At 49.1% G+C, this 14,246-nt stretch overlaps 1 protein-coding gene across 1 annotated transcript in view; it reads left to right on the forward strand.

Moving 5' to 3' along the window:
* LOC119173357 (uncharacterized) overlaps positions 1-14,246 on the forward strand; it is a 420,783-nt gene that overhangs the window by 357,202 nt on the left and 49,335 nt on the right. The window contains exon 14 of the mRNA XM_037424210.2: positions 10,729-10,841. Within this exon, the coding sequence (XP_037280107.2) occupies positions 10,729-10,841 (113 nt within the window). The remainder of the gene's footprint in view (positions 1-10,728; positions 10,842-14,246) is intronic.

Consider the following 14,246-nt stretch of genomic DNA (forward strand, 5'->3'; position numbering starts at 1 on the left):
TCAAAATACCCTCGGTTCCTCAAGGAGTGCGTAAAATTAAAAAAGCCGAGTTCTTTGTGAACTGTTTTTAGACGTTAAAATTCTGTTCAATGATAAAATATTTACTGCTCAGGAGGCCGTCATCAACATAATTCTATTCACGCGGGAACTTGTGAGGTAATGCATAAAAAGCATCGCGTGTAATAATACTACATGCATCATACATGACAAATATATACGTGTTGTCCCAGTGCTTTGTGTATGAAAAAATCTGTTGAAAGTGAAAGTACGACGTAAGTTTTCTTGGAGCGATGGCCAAAAGATGTGAGCCATGATATCACGTACGTAACGTCGCTAAGGTGCGACAAAAACCTGTATAGCGGGCCAGAAACTTTTGATACAAACCACTCTTGCGATATGGAGTCCACAGCCACACCATATCACTTTCGCTCTAAGGCACATGTCAATGTCGCTTATCGTAACGAGCCTTTGAACGGTCTTGGGCTGCGAAAGTCTGGAAACGCGCGATGCGCCGTGCCTCCTGAGCAACTCAGCCGTTGTTACTAAAACAGTGGAACTGCAGAGGTCTCAAGAACCACAAGAAGCGGGCTCATTTCCGCCTCTATCTTGAGACCTTTGAGTTCCTCGTTGCCGTGGTTGCCCTTCAGGAACCCGGCACGGGCGTCAAACTCACAAATTACACTAAATTTCAACACAACCTGGAGACATGTATACTTGTTCACAAGCAATATACCGCCCAGGAAGTCACACTCCCCACAACACCACCTTTCCCATACACGATGGTGTCGGTGCTGCCTATAAGGCGATCTGACCCCCCTGTTCATATTTTAAACATTTACTGTCCCCCAAAGCTTAAGAATGTCCCGTTCAGCGCAACTTTCACACAAGCTATGCAGGGGGCAGGAAGGGACCCCCTCCTGATCGTCGGCGACTTCAATGCCCCAAGCAGGTTATGGGGTTACCCACGAGAGGACACGCGTGGAAGGAAGCTTGTAGAACTTCTTTCTACACTTGGACTCACCCTCCACACTGATCCCGCCAGCCCAACACGTGTAGGCAACTCTGTTCAACGAGACACTTGCCCGGACCTCACAATTACACGCAACATACGCCATGCCGACAGGCTGAACACACAGGACACTCTCGGTAGTGATCATTGTATATTAAACACAACCGTGTAGATGCGTCCCTTAAAACGCCCACTTACACAAGCTCATATTCCAAGCTCATATTCCAATAATTTAGACCATCTCCAGTCGGGATACGACACGTGGTCTAAATCACTGACGTCTACACTGAAACAACACGAACGGCTGATACAGCTCACGGAAACTCAAACGGACGTGGACAACCACCTCCTCCATCTTTGGCAGGCCCGCCGCAGCCTCATCAAACGATGGAAAAAACAGAAACATAACAGACGCCTCAAGAAACGCATCCTAAAACTCACGGAGCAAGCTGCGGAATATGCTGCTCAGCTAGCCGACACTAACTGGGTGGACAGGTGCAACACGGCTGCACGCCAGATGTCTGGTCGCAACACGTGGCGCCTGTTTCGCGCTCTCATTGATACAACACAAACACGCACGGAAACTCAACGTCCCTTAGATAAGGTCATGCACAACTTTACAGGAACGACAACACAGCTGGCAAACACGCTCAGGGACCGGTACTTGTGCACCACCAAGGACCCCCGGACGGCCACATACTCTTACGCAGGCAAAAAGAACACGCAGTTGGACACCCCGTTCCAGCTCCACGACCTCCAGGCGGCCTTGCGGAAGATGAAGCGTGGCACTGCACCAGGGTGTGACCAGGTTACGGTCCAACTGTTGGCCAATCTTCCCGACGCAGCCTATGCCACGCTCCTCAAGTACATCAATAGCATTTGGGACGGAGAAACACCTCTTCCTCTTGAATGGAAATCAGCTCTCGTGACCTTCATCCCGAAGGCAGGTAAACCTATTGACATGGAGAACCTTCGCCCCATCTCCCTCACGTCTTGTGTCGGCAAGCTGATGGAAACGATGGGGCGCGACAGACTCTCCGAGTTTCAAGAAACACAGCACACTTTTGCGGACAACATGTTTGGTTTCCGCCCTCAGAAGTCAGCTCAGGATATACTTTTACAGCTCCACCATGACAAATTAGAACCTGTTGAATGCCCCCACAATGACAAGGTAATCCTGGCTTTGCATCTTAAAGGGGCATACGACAACGTGAAGCATGAGGTAATCCTTGACCACCTCAGTCAGACCAACTCTGGTTACAAATTATTCAATTATGTTAGACAGTTTCTTACAGACCGTCAAGCCTACATACGCATACAAGATGAGGAACATAGGCCTTACGTCATCGGCTCGAGGGGAACTCCTCAAGGCGCGGTCCTCTCTCCCCTCCTATTTAATATAGCCATGCTTCATCTTCCTCCCAGATTGGCTTCTCTACCAGGGATACATCACGCTCTTTACGCGGATGATACCACGATCTGGGCCACGAAAGGTAACCTGGGTCACATGGAGTCATGCCTGCAAGCAGCAGCGACTGTAGTCGATGACTACGCAACCTACTGCGGGCTCCAGTGTGCCCCGGCTAAGTCAGAATTTGTGCACGTACGTCCCTCCCTTCAGGACACAACTCTGCTCCATATCAGTCTTCCCTCGGGACCGATCCGTGAGGCCAAGGAGATCCGCGTCCTTGGCCTCTTCATACACCACCAACGCAAGGCCGACACCACAATAGCCAAACTTCGCACGGTGGGAGACCAGGTGGGCCGTATGGTCCACCGGGTCTCCAACAAGCGGGATGGATTACGAAGCAGGGATGCAATGCGGCTTGCCCATGCTTTCGTAACGAGTAGAATACTCTACTCGACTCCCTACTTGCACCTACGCAAACACGAGGATGATCCACTCGAGGTCATCCACCATAAAGTTATTAAGCGGGCTCTCGACCTCCCTATCACCATGTCCAAACAGAGACTTCTGGCTCTAGGTGTGGTGAATACCTACCGGGAACTTCGAGAAGCCCACCTCGTTAACCAATACATGCGCCTTGCACAGGCCCATTCTGGTCGCCGCCTTTTGGACCGAATACATATCAAACACGATTACTATATTGAGGAAAGGGTGAAAGTGCCAGAACCTTGGAGACGCGCCCTCCGGGTCCGACCCCTTCCCCGCAACATGTTCAAAGAAATCCACAGTGGTCGCCGCCAGGCGCGTGCGGAAGCGTTGCAGCGACACTTTGGTCAAGAGGAACACGTGTGCTACGTGGACATTGCCTGCCCGCACCATGGGGGGTGGTATACGGCCGCAGTCATACACAACGCAAACACCATAAACGGATCACTTTCAAAGCCTGCAGCGCAACACACGCGGAGGAGATTGCCATCGCTCTGGCTCTCACCTATCCCTCTTCTAAACATATCATCACCGACTCACGAGGGGCCTGTCGGAACTATCAGCTAGGATGGGCTTCACCGCTTGCTCAGCGCACACTGAAACCTAGCTGCCGATACGTTAATCCAACTCCGCGAAATCTGGTTTGGGCACCCGGTCACCAAGGGCTCAGGGGTAACGAACAGGCCGATCAGGCCGCCCGCGCACTCTCTTCCCGGGCTATCTCTCTGTCTTTGGAAGCCTAGTCGCAATCAGACGATTCGGCCTTTTCATTCAAAGTTATTACCAATTACTGCAAGGAGGAGCACCGGAGCTATCCAGACCCTTGTAAGGGACTGCATCGCGCTGACGAGTGCCTCCTTTTAAAACTGTTTACCGATACTGTACTGTGCCCGGCGGTGCTAAAACATTTCAATTCATCCTTTGATGGCACGTGCCAGTTCTGTGGTGAGGTGGCTGACACCTTTCACATCGTCTGGGCGTGCCAGTCTAATTCATCTATCCCCCCCCAACCCAAATCCCACGAGAGAGGACAGGGAGGCGGCCCTGCTCGGCTGTCAAGACCTGAAGGCCCAAGAGGCTCTGGTTCAACGGGCACGGGCGGCATTGCTTGCCTATGGAGCCCCGGAATAGGGACTCCACCTAGTGCTGTGAGGGCAGGAGGCCAATAAGGCCCCATCCCAATCACCTTTCTGTAGCCATTTAATGGTTGTTAAATGTTTCACCACCATCACCACCACCGTGTCTCCTCTGCGCGACAGAGCGTCTCTGCAAAGAATGGGTTTTCTTGCTCTGAAAACGGGAGAATTGTGTCGAGGGTAGTACGTTGCTCACGGATGTAGAGATGATAAAACGGGCTAAAGCCGGTGGTCTCTCGTAGCGCAGTGTTGTAGGCGTAGGTCATAAACGAAAAAACTTCGTCCCAGTTTTTATGCTCCGAATCAATATACATACCCAGAGTGTTAATGAGCGTCCTGTTGACACGCTCAGTCAAACCGTTGGTCTGTGGATGGTGTGAAGTGGCGTGGTGAAACTGGGAACCAGACCGGTGAATCGACTCTTCCACGACGTCGGCTAGAAACTGCCGGCCACGGTTGCTGATGATGGCAAGAGGGGAACCATGCCGGAGGACGATGTAGCGTAGCAGGAAGTCACAAACCTGATTGGCTGTTGCGGCTGAGACAGCTATGTTTTCAGCATACCGAGTGAGGTAGTCTACACAGACTATAATCCAGCGGTTGCCAGTCATAGATCGTGGAAAAGAGCCCATAAAGTCCATACCGATGACCTCAAAGGGAAAAAAAATGGAGGCGGTATGGGTTGGAGCAATCCTGGCGGCGCACTGGTTGGACTCTTGTACCATTGACAATGCTCACAGCTTGTCACGTATTTAGCTGTAGCCTGACGCATGCGGGGCCAGTAGAAACGTTTCAGTGTGCGGTGATAGGTCTTGGTGAACCCCATATGCCCAGATGTTGGATCGTCGTCAATAGCTTGCAGCACGTTGAGTCGCAATAATTTGGGCGGGCTCCCTTTGCAACGAAATTTCACTTGTAAAGAAGGCCATCCTGCATGACGAATGACCTCAAATGCGGCTTATTGACTGCAGATAAGAAAAAAGGAGCCCGTCTACGGTCTTGACGTTGTTCTGTACGGAACGCTTCCAAATCTGGAAAACGTGAGTCAATAACAGCCAGACAGTCATCTAAATTGTCGGCATCACATTCAGTCGTGGAAAGGGGAAGTCGTGATAGGCACTCAGCGTCCGCGTGACGGTGGCCACTCTTGAAGCAAACATCAAAGTCATATTCTTGCAAACGGAGCACCCATCGTGCAAGGCGACCGGTTTCGTCTCGTAGACCAGTGAGCCAACAAAGTGAGTGGTGGTCTGTGACGATGGAGAATCGGTGGCCATACATGTACGGGCGAAACTTTTGCACGACGAAGACAGCTGCCAGACATTCTTGCTCTGTAACAGTGTAATTGTGCTCAGCTTTACTCAAAGAACGGCTGACGTAGGCAATGACATGTTCGGCGGCGCCATGACATTGAACTAATACTGCGCCGATACCGATTCGGCTTGTGTCACTGTGAACCTCCGTTAGGGCTAATGCGTCAAAATAACGAAGAATAGGCCCAGAAGTGAGTAGAAGCTTCAGCTGTGAAAACGATGATTCGCACTCTTTCGTTCATCTTTGTTGTGCAGATGAGTAAGAGGCTCGGCAACATCGGCGAAGCTAGGTACAAAGCGCCCGAAATTCGAACACAGGCCCAGGAAGCTTCGGAGTTCTCGTAGCGAGCGTGGTTGAGGGAAAGTGCTGACCACAGTGATTTTGTTGGGATCAGGGTGAACGCCGTGTTTTTCTACGAGATGGCCAAGAACTAGAGTTTCACGATCCCCAAATGGCACTTTTTGGAATTCAAAGTAAGTGCTGCATTCTCATGGCACGTGAGAACGACCTCAAATTGACGATTGTATTCTTCAAACGTGCGGCCAAAAAGTAAAACGTCATCAACATAGCAAATTTATAATTCCCATTTTTAATCATGGAAAACTGTGTCCATAAAGCGCTCAAACGTGGCTGGAGCGTTACAGAGACCAAATGGCATGGCGTTAAATCCAAATAAACCACCTGTGGGTATGAAAGCCGTTTTTTTCTTTATCAGCAGAGTGCATGAGGATTTCCCAATATCTCGATCATAAGTCTGCAGAAGAAAAGTACGAAGCAGAGTGCAAGCAATCGTTAACGTCATCAATGCGGAGAAGGGGATATACGTCTTTTCTTGTAACTGCGTTGAGCCGCCGGTAATCTACACAGAATCTCAAAGACCCATCCTTCTGTTTTTTACAAGTATAACTGGTGCTGCGCAAGGGCTATACGACTCTTGTATACTTTCTTAGACAGAATTTCTTCCACCTGCTCAGCAATACCTTTTCGCTCCGACGAAGCTACTCTGTATGATCTCTGACGAATGGGATAGGCAGAACAAGTATTTATCGCATGACGAGTGCGTGACAGTGGTGCGGAAATTCTCCGGGTATTGTGTGCGAAATCAAAAACGGATGCATGGTTGGAGAGGATTCGAACTAACGCTTGTCTTTTCTCTGGCGATAGTGACTTATTCACCATACCCATTAGTATGTCATCACTAGGAGAAGCCACATCAGACGCATTTTCCTTTTTCCTGTTGTTGCTAATGGCTGCAATGTTAAAGTTGCTCCTGATGTTGAATTCAAACACCGCCAGCCTAATTCCACCATGCAGCACAATCGGCTCGAAAGAGGAGTTGACCACGCATACCAAGGCGTTTCCACTACTTGCAGAAACCACGCAATGCGGCACAACCACATCCTTCTTTACACAGTTCAGCTTGATTAGTTGAAATATAACGTCTATGTTATCTGCTGTGATACCACGAACATCAACAGGCACTTGAACTATCGACTTGGCCGGTAAAACTATGTCATCAACGACCGCGACAGTCTGTTGACATCGCGTGAGCTCTTCACAAAGACTAGACAGTAAGACTTCACCAGCTGCGCAATCCACAGTGGCTCCACATCCCTTCAGAAAGTCTATCCCAAGCATAACGTCATGAGTAGAATTAGGAACTGCAAAATCTGCCTTAAACAATTTAGCGCCGAAAGTAACAGTTGCAGTACAAACTCTCACTAGGCGCAACGGTTCTCCACTCACTGTACGAAACGTTCTCCGGCTTCCCCAAGAGAACACAACTTTCCTGCAAAGACGAGTCTTAAAATTTCTGCTCATGGCGGAAACAGTTGCTCCTGTGTCGACTAACGCGGACGTGGGGACATGATCTATACGAAAACTGACCCTATTTTGTAGCATGGAAACTGGCGGAGACATATCTGTACGCAGTGAAAAAATGTCCGGTGACCTCACCTCCATCGGCCGCGGCGTCTAGTTTCCCGGCAGAGGAGGAGAAGTGAGACGCCGACGACCTGGTGATGGTGACCGATGCTGGCGGGAGGAGGCTGGTGGCGTCACACTCCGCACAGAAGCCGGCGAATCGCTGCGGGAGGTCTGTTGGAAGTCGGTTCGGTAGTAGCCTTTGGGTGGCCAGTGATAGTCTCTCCAAGTACTCGCGCCGTGAGGATGCCGGGGTCGTTGATGCTGCGGCAGAGGTGACCGATGCTGCTCTGAGCATAAGCGGGCTATATGTCCACGAACACCGCAGTAATAGCCCACAGGTGCTTCACGCCTCACTCGCTGCTGAAGATGATCAGCGGGATAATCTTGTCACGCTGCCCTATCAGGGGGTGACGTTTGCACGGAGTCGTTTCGCGGATCAGACATATAGGCATGACGACGCAACTGTGCCGGCGTCCTTGAGTTGACGAAGCCCGTGGCGTTGATGGACGCAGGCGGGGGGCCGTCTGGCGTACAAGAACCGTGGCCATGTGCTATTGACGGCGCAGCAGCATCCCGCCACTCAAGTTCTTCGTGCACTATTTCTCGTATTGTTGACGCCAGATAGCTGGTTGGAGGGAATACGTCATGCTTGCGACCGTTGTGACGTTGGAAGTCTACCAAACTTTGCCGAAATGCGCCGAGCTTTAAGGGCCTCAAATCTTCGGCAATGTCGGATGATCTCATTGGCTGACTGCAAGTCATCCTTTCCTACAAGGTAGTGATAGATATCCTCCGCAATGTCCTTGAGGAGATGCCCGACCTTATCCTCATCTGTCATTAGTGGGTCCACACTCTTGCAAAGCTTGAGAACTTCTTCAATATACATCGTACACGTCTTCCCAGGCACTTGGGCACGTTGGCTCAGGTTCTGCTCAGCACGCTTCTTTATCGTGGTCGGATCTCAAAAAGACACTTCTTGATTTCATCCACAAAATTTGCCCACGTATTCAAATTCTCCTCATGATTCTCGTACCACATAGACGCGTTTCCCTCAAGAAAACTTGGCACGTAGTTGCGCTGGCCGGTAGTGTACTAGTGGTTATACAGACTCACCCGCCGATAGTGCTTGAACCATTCATCGACGTCCTCTTCAGGTTTCCCAGATAACGGGCGCGGTTCCCTGTAATGGTGTCCATAGGTGTTAGGCACAGCTGGTTGGATTTCGCCGTCAGGATTCACGATGACTGGTAGTGGCGGAAGTCCTGCGAGTCTGTGGCTCTGACAAAGCTCCAGGGGTGTGTCTTCCGCCGTACTTGTCCGGTTCTCCAAGGCGTTACCCAGCACTCTTCACCAATTATGTTACGGGTGAGAGATGTTTATTTTACAGGAGGGGTGATAGATGTTTGCAGAAGTCAGGCCTGGCGCAGAACACAATCACTTCTTCTTCCTCTACCCCTCTTCAATGAATGTACTATATATATATATATATATATATATATATATATATATATATATATATATATATATATAACCGCCTGACAAGTGCAAGTAACTTAGCCCCCCTCCACGATTCGTGAAAATGTTGGTATGCCACTGAGTGGGGAAATAATTCTCCGAAAATTAGCAGCTTTGGCTTGATATCTGAGATGCTATTGGTAATTTTGCGGAGCGTGAATTGTCGCTAGGATTTAAAAGGTAATGTCGAATGTCGGTACACGCATTTCAACACCTCAGCATCAACAACCCCTTGCACCACTGTCGTTGGTGAAGGATACCTTGACAACCTGAGGTTGGAGAGCGAAACACGTAGTTTTTAATTGAACATCATGACTTGCTCGCTTACGCTCACGTCCTAATTTCTAGTTCGCTCACGTCCTAATATCAAGTATTTCCACTTGATAACTCCATAATAACGACACATGGGCTTCCTTTCCATTCGTAGTTACTTTTTTTCCCTAATTATTTATTTCTCAAATTTTCACGGTGTGGGATACGGGCCATTATATTACCCAAAAGAACAACGGGTACCCAAAATTTCCGAAGCTCTCCACCACACCATTTCTCGTAATGCCATCCTGGTTTGGAAAAGTGAGACTGCACAAATTAATAATAAAATGTCCTAATATTCATGAATGTGAATGGGAAGCGTATAGAGAAGTGCTTCTGAAAGCGAACGTGGCAAGATACACGTATTCTTGAAGGGGCTCGTTCGTATAACTGCAGTTCTTCTAGAATTTATGATGACGGTGTCTTAAGAGCGGTTAAAGATGGTTCGAAATATCAGAGAAGGATCCTCATATCAATAAGCCTTGACTCACTTCTGCTATATACGAGATTCATGTGATGCCTGATCTCCTTGAAGAGCATTTCTTTTCTTTCTTGTTATAACGCCAAGAAAAAGTAGAGGTTCTGGGATCCCAAACTATTTCGTAGTAGCATTCACTCATTCATTCATTGTTATGGGATACTAAAGCATTGCATGCGACAGCATCATTTGCTAATAACTTGCGCTGTAGCCCGATACTAAAGACCAGCCGGGCTATGTATGCACCTTGCCCCATATTCTAGGCCTTCATGAAGCGCCACTTGTGCGTACAGTCGAGGGTCATTTGAAGGTTATATTGTGAGCATTGACCAAGAGCTAAAACAGCGCCATGACCCAGAGTACTGTGAAGGTGCTATTACATAACCGTCACTCACTCTTTTGGTGTCGATTAGGCTGTGATTACTTCAGTCTGAAGAAGCTGTTTGAGGACACGGCATGACACAGGCCGTCCGACACCATCGTAGTCTGCGGCAGCAGGCATTATCAACGGCTACGCCGCAAATCTCTTAAATTTACCAAAATCCCTAGTTTACAAAAAAAGTCACACATGTGGCGGCCGTCAGTTAAAACACGCCGGTGTCAAAACACCGTCGAAATGGCCGCGGAGTAGCATACGAACACGCTTTCGAAGTGCGTCATAACGGCAAGCGGTATAACGACGGCTGGGACGCTTGCCATCATAAAAACCCGTTGTCCCTGCAGGCCAGGCATACTACAGGTCATTGTGGTGATACCCACGGGCCGCGGCGTTGCCATATTGGATCGGACAGCCGTGGTGATATTCCGTCAAACAGTACGGATATTGTATAACGTTGTCATATTTGGTGAAACGCAGGATGCTGTTACCACTCTGTATAATGGAACGCTGGTATCGAATGATGCGCGTATGCCTGCCCCTCCCCCCCTTCTCCACTTTCTCTATAAGTGTCAGTACCGCTGTGATCCATTTCATTATTGCTACGGGAGACGCGCTCTTTTGCTCTTTCACTTCGCATTTTCTTTGTTTACAAGTTGATTTCTCTAATTTTGTCTGCTAAGTTGGGCTTTCTGGTGCTCCACTCAGTCAAAAGCACCGCGCGCAGCCTATGTTGCATAATATTGTGGTGCACTTTTCTGCTTTCAGCGTATTGTGGGGGGTGACGAAGGCCCCGATCCATACGGGGCACCAATTCAGGCTCGGTTAGCCTATGAGGACCACTACTGGAAAGCGAAGGACGCGACGTACTTGAAGTTCAGGTGAGTCACAGCAAGCCGAACATGAAGAACCACATAGTAATTTTGCTGCATAAATTCAAGAAAACTTAATCCCCAGTGTCGCAGCGTACTGCTCGTTCTGATACTCCTAAATTATGGTTTAGCATAAAAGAAGAATATATGGCACAAACTAACTAGCGTCCATCATCACTGCCAACGAGAAGTCGCAGATGTGGTGCTAGGTCGCATATATTTTTGCGGGATCGTAGCAAGCGCCTTACGTACTTATTTGACGACAGAAAAAAAATGTGGCAGATCCCACATACAGTGGGAATCGATGATACGCGAAGCACAAGTGAGAAATGTTGATATGTCACTTTAAAATCAGCACAACGATACGAGGTGAAGGTAAATCATGCCGTACATCATTTCGTGTCATGACTATCATATTTGAATGTGTCGTTTACATTCGTCATCTATTCACGTCACGTGATACCAAATTTAGTATATGTGAAGCTATAGCGAAATGACCGCGAGCACGTAATGAGCGTTATATGTTGACAAGTTCTTCCTTGAAACGCGTGTCAGGATTATCATGTTTACACCAGCCGTATATTTCGTCATTCGTTGACGTCACGTAACACCAAACGCTTTATATGTGGAGCTAGCAAAACGGCCGTGAGCGCATCATGAAGGGCCCAATATACTCTATTGTAGTGTTGACATGCGCGCACGCTGGGCACAGCGACGCTACGTTAGCAAAACGTGAGCACTCCGTAGGCTGGCGCCTGGCGCGACCAGCGTCCGTCGGCGCGACCCGAGGGCAACGTGCGCGAAGTACGACATGCTGCATTTCGCGCCGATGCGTTACCCAGACAACACTGGGTCTCCCTCTTTTCGTGATGGAGGGACGCCAGACGCGCTGAAATGCGCATGCGTCAAAGCAACGCAGCATGGCTCGCGCCTGCGAGTATATGGCAGAACAGGGGCCTGGCGTGGCAATGACGGCGTGATGCGACGAAATGAATGACGGTGAGCACGCTCACCACGTCACGTCGATATGCCATGGCACCTTGACTGTGGCATGTAGTCATGTTCTCACATGATACGCTCCTCATGATTATCTTGTTTGCACCAGTCATATACCTTCGTCATCCATTGGCTTCCCGTAATACCAAATTTAGGCATATATTAAGCTAGCGAATTGGCCGCGAACGCAACATCAGTGTAGCATGTAGATATTCTGTAACATGACACGAATATCGTGATTACCATACCATGTTCGTATGTGTCATTTACCTATGTTGTCCGTTCGCGTCACGTAGTAACGAGTTTGGTACATGTGAAGCTAACGAAACGGCCGCCAGCGCATCATGAGCGTGGCATGTAGTCATGTTGTTACATGATAGGCATCTCATGATTATCATGTTTGCACCATTCACATACCTTCGTCATTCATTCACGTACTGTAATACCAAGTTTGGTATATGTAACGCTAAAGAAATGGTCGTGAGCACATCGTAAGCGTGGCATGTAGTCATGTTGTTACATGACACGCATGTCACGATTTTAATGTTAGGGTGTGTCACTTGTATTCGCCATGCAATCATGCCCTACCATACCAGTTTTGCAACATGCCATATGAACGAAATCACCGCAAGAGCTGCAGGACCATGAAATGTAAATCATGAGTCCATGACATTCACGACATACATGTCATGATTTTCATGTTATGACTAGTCAGTTGTGTTCTTCACACAGCCAAGTTATGCCACACCATGTTTGGTATCAATACCATTAGCGAAACGGCCAGTACAGCTACAAGTCGTAGGCAGCTAGATAGATAGATAGATAGATAGATAGATAGATAGATAGATAGATAGATAGATAGATAGATAGATAGATAGATAGATAGATAGATAGATAGATAGATAGATAGATAGATAGATAGATAGATAGATAGAATCGCTCGAAGTCGCCGAAGTTCGCTAAGAAATGCTTCGCATTAAAAAAAAATTATTAAGGCAGCTCCGCACTGAAGGAAGTGCTGATCAGGGCAGTCTTCATTGCTTTTCTGGCATTTTCTTTTTGTTTTTCTTCCTTTTCTTTCTTTACCTGCTTTTTAGATGCGGAGCATCTTATACTCGCGCCTTGTAGTGCGCCGTCCACGCCGTCCGCACCGCTTCTCGAACATTCGACAGCTGACGCGCGCGCATGCGCCGTCGCGCCGTCGCCCACTCTTCCACCATCTGTGCATCCTTTCCTCCTCTACACACCGCGCGCGCTTCACTCCTCCACCATCTGTGCACCCTTCCTCCTCTACACACCGCGTTCGACATCTACAATTCTCCTGATTCTCCAGTGGACGCGCATGTGGCGTCGCGCTTCGAGAACATTCAACAGCTGACAGTGCATGCGCCGTCGTGCTGTATATATACTCAAGGTCGGCGCTCGCTCGCTCAGTTGCCGCTCGTCGGTTGGTTTGTACGGCGCGTCGACGTCCAAGGTCGCGGTGAAATTAATTCCAACGAATCCACAAACACAATGATCGACGTCCCTTCGACCAGCGCCGCCCTTTCGCATACGTGTGTACGTGTTCACTCATTTAACACCCCCTCCTACAACCACGTTAACCAATTTAGCCATCGACCCAAGTAAGTCGCAATTTAACACCCCATTTCACAACCACGTTAACCAATTTAGCCATCGACCCAAGTAAGTCGCACTTTAACACCCCGTTAACCAATTATATGGTCCGCATCCTCCTCAGTGTTCCCCCGAGGGAAGCTGCGGGCAATTTTTTGTGTCTGTTGGGACTCCGGGTCCTGCCGGTCTCGTTTTCGGTAGCTGGCCCCATCGCAGGATCCATCGTCCGACAATTCAGCGAGAAGAAGCGCCCGAACGAACGACAGAGATTTATTTACATGTTGAGAAGTGATGAGCTGATCCAAAGAGAGAAGAGAGAGAGACATACCAAACGTCTTCGGCATTTTATAGCGCCGCGTTGCCAACACTGGGCGCATTGTCCGCATCGTCGGCCAATACGATGGCCCCGGCACCTCGGCCAAGAGGGAGGGGAAATATACCTTACAACACATGAAGGGGCACAACTTAACACGATGCCCAAATATGGTCACGACGCCCTAAAGATGCCCAAACATGGTCATAAACGCACAGCAGATTCCGGAATTCTCCCGGCGAGGGGGAAGAGCCTGAATGGGGAGGTGGGGGTTGACGACACAGTCGGTCAGGAACCAGTTCTCCTCGCAACTCCTCTTACTTGGTTCCCTAGCGCAAAACCAGTGCGTTGACCTTTGTTCTTGCTTGGCTGCAAGGCCGTCTCAGGTGCAGGCTATCCCGGGAATGCGTCGACGATCTCCCGGAGGGGTTCGCAAACCTTCGGAGAATCCCAATGCTGGGGCTGGTCATAACACTCTCTCACGCGGG

The sequence above is a fragment of the Rhipicephalus microplus genome, chromosome 5 (assembly GCF_043290135.1).
Source record: "Rhipicephalus microplus isolate Deutch F79 chromosome 5, USDA_Rmic, whole genome shotgun sequence".
Classification (NCBI taxonomy): Eukaryota; Metazoa; Arthropoda; class Arachnida; order Ixodida; family Ixodidae; genus Rhipicephalus; species Rhipicephalus microplus.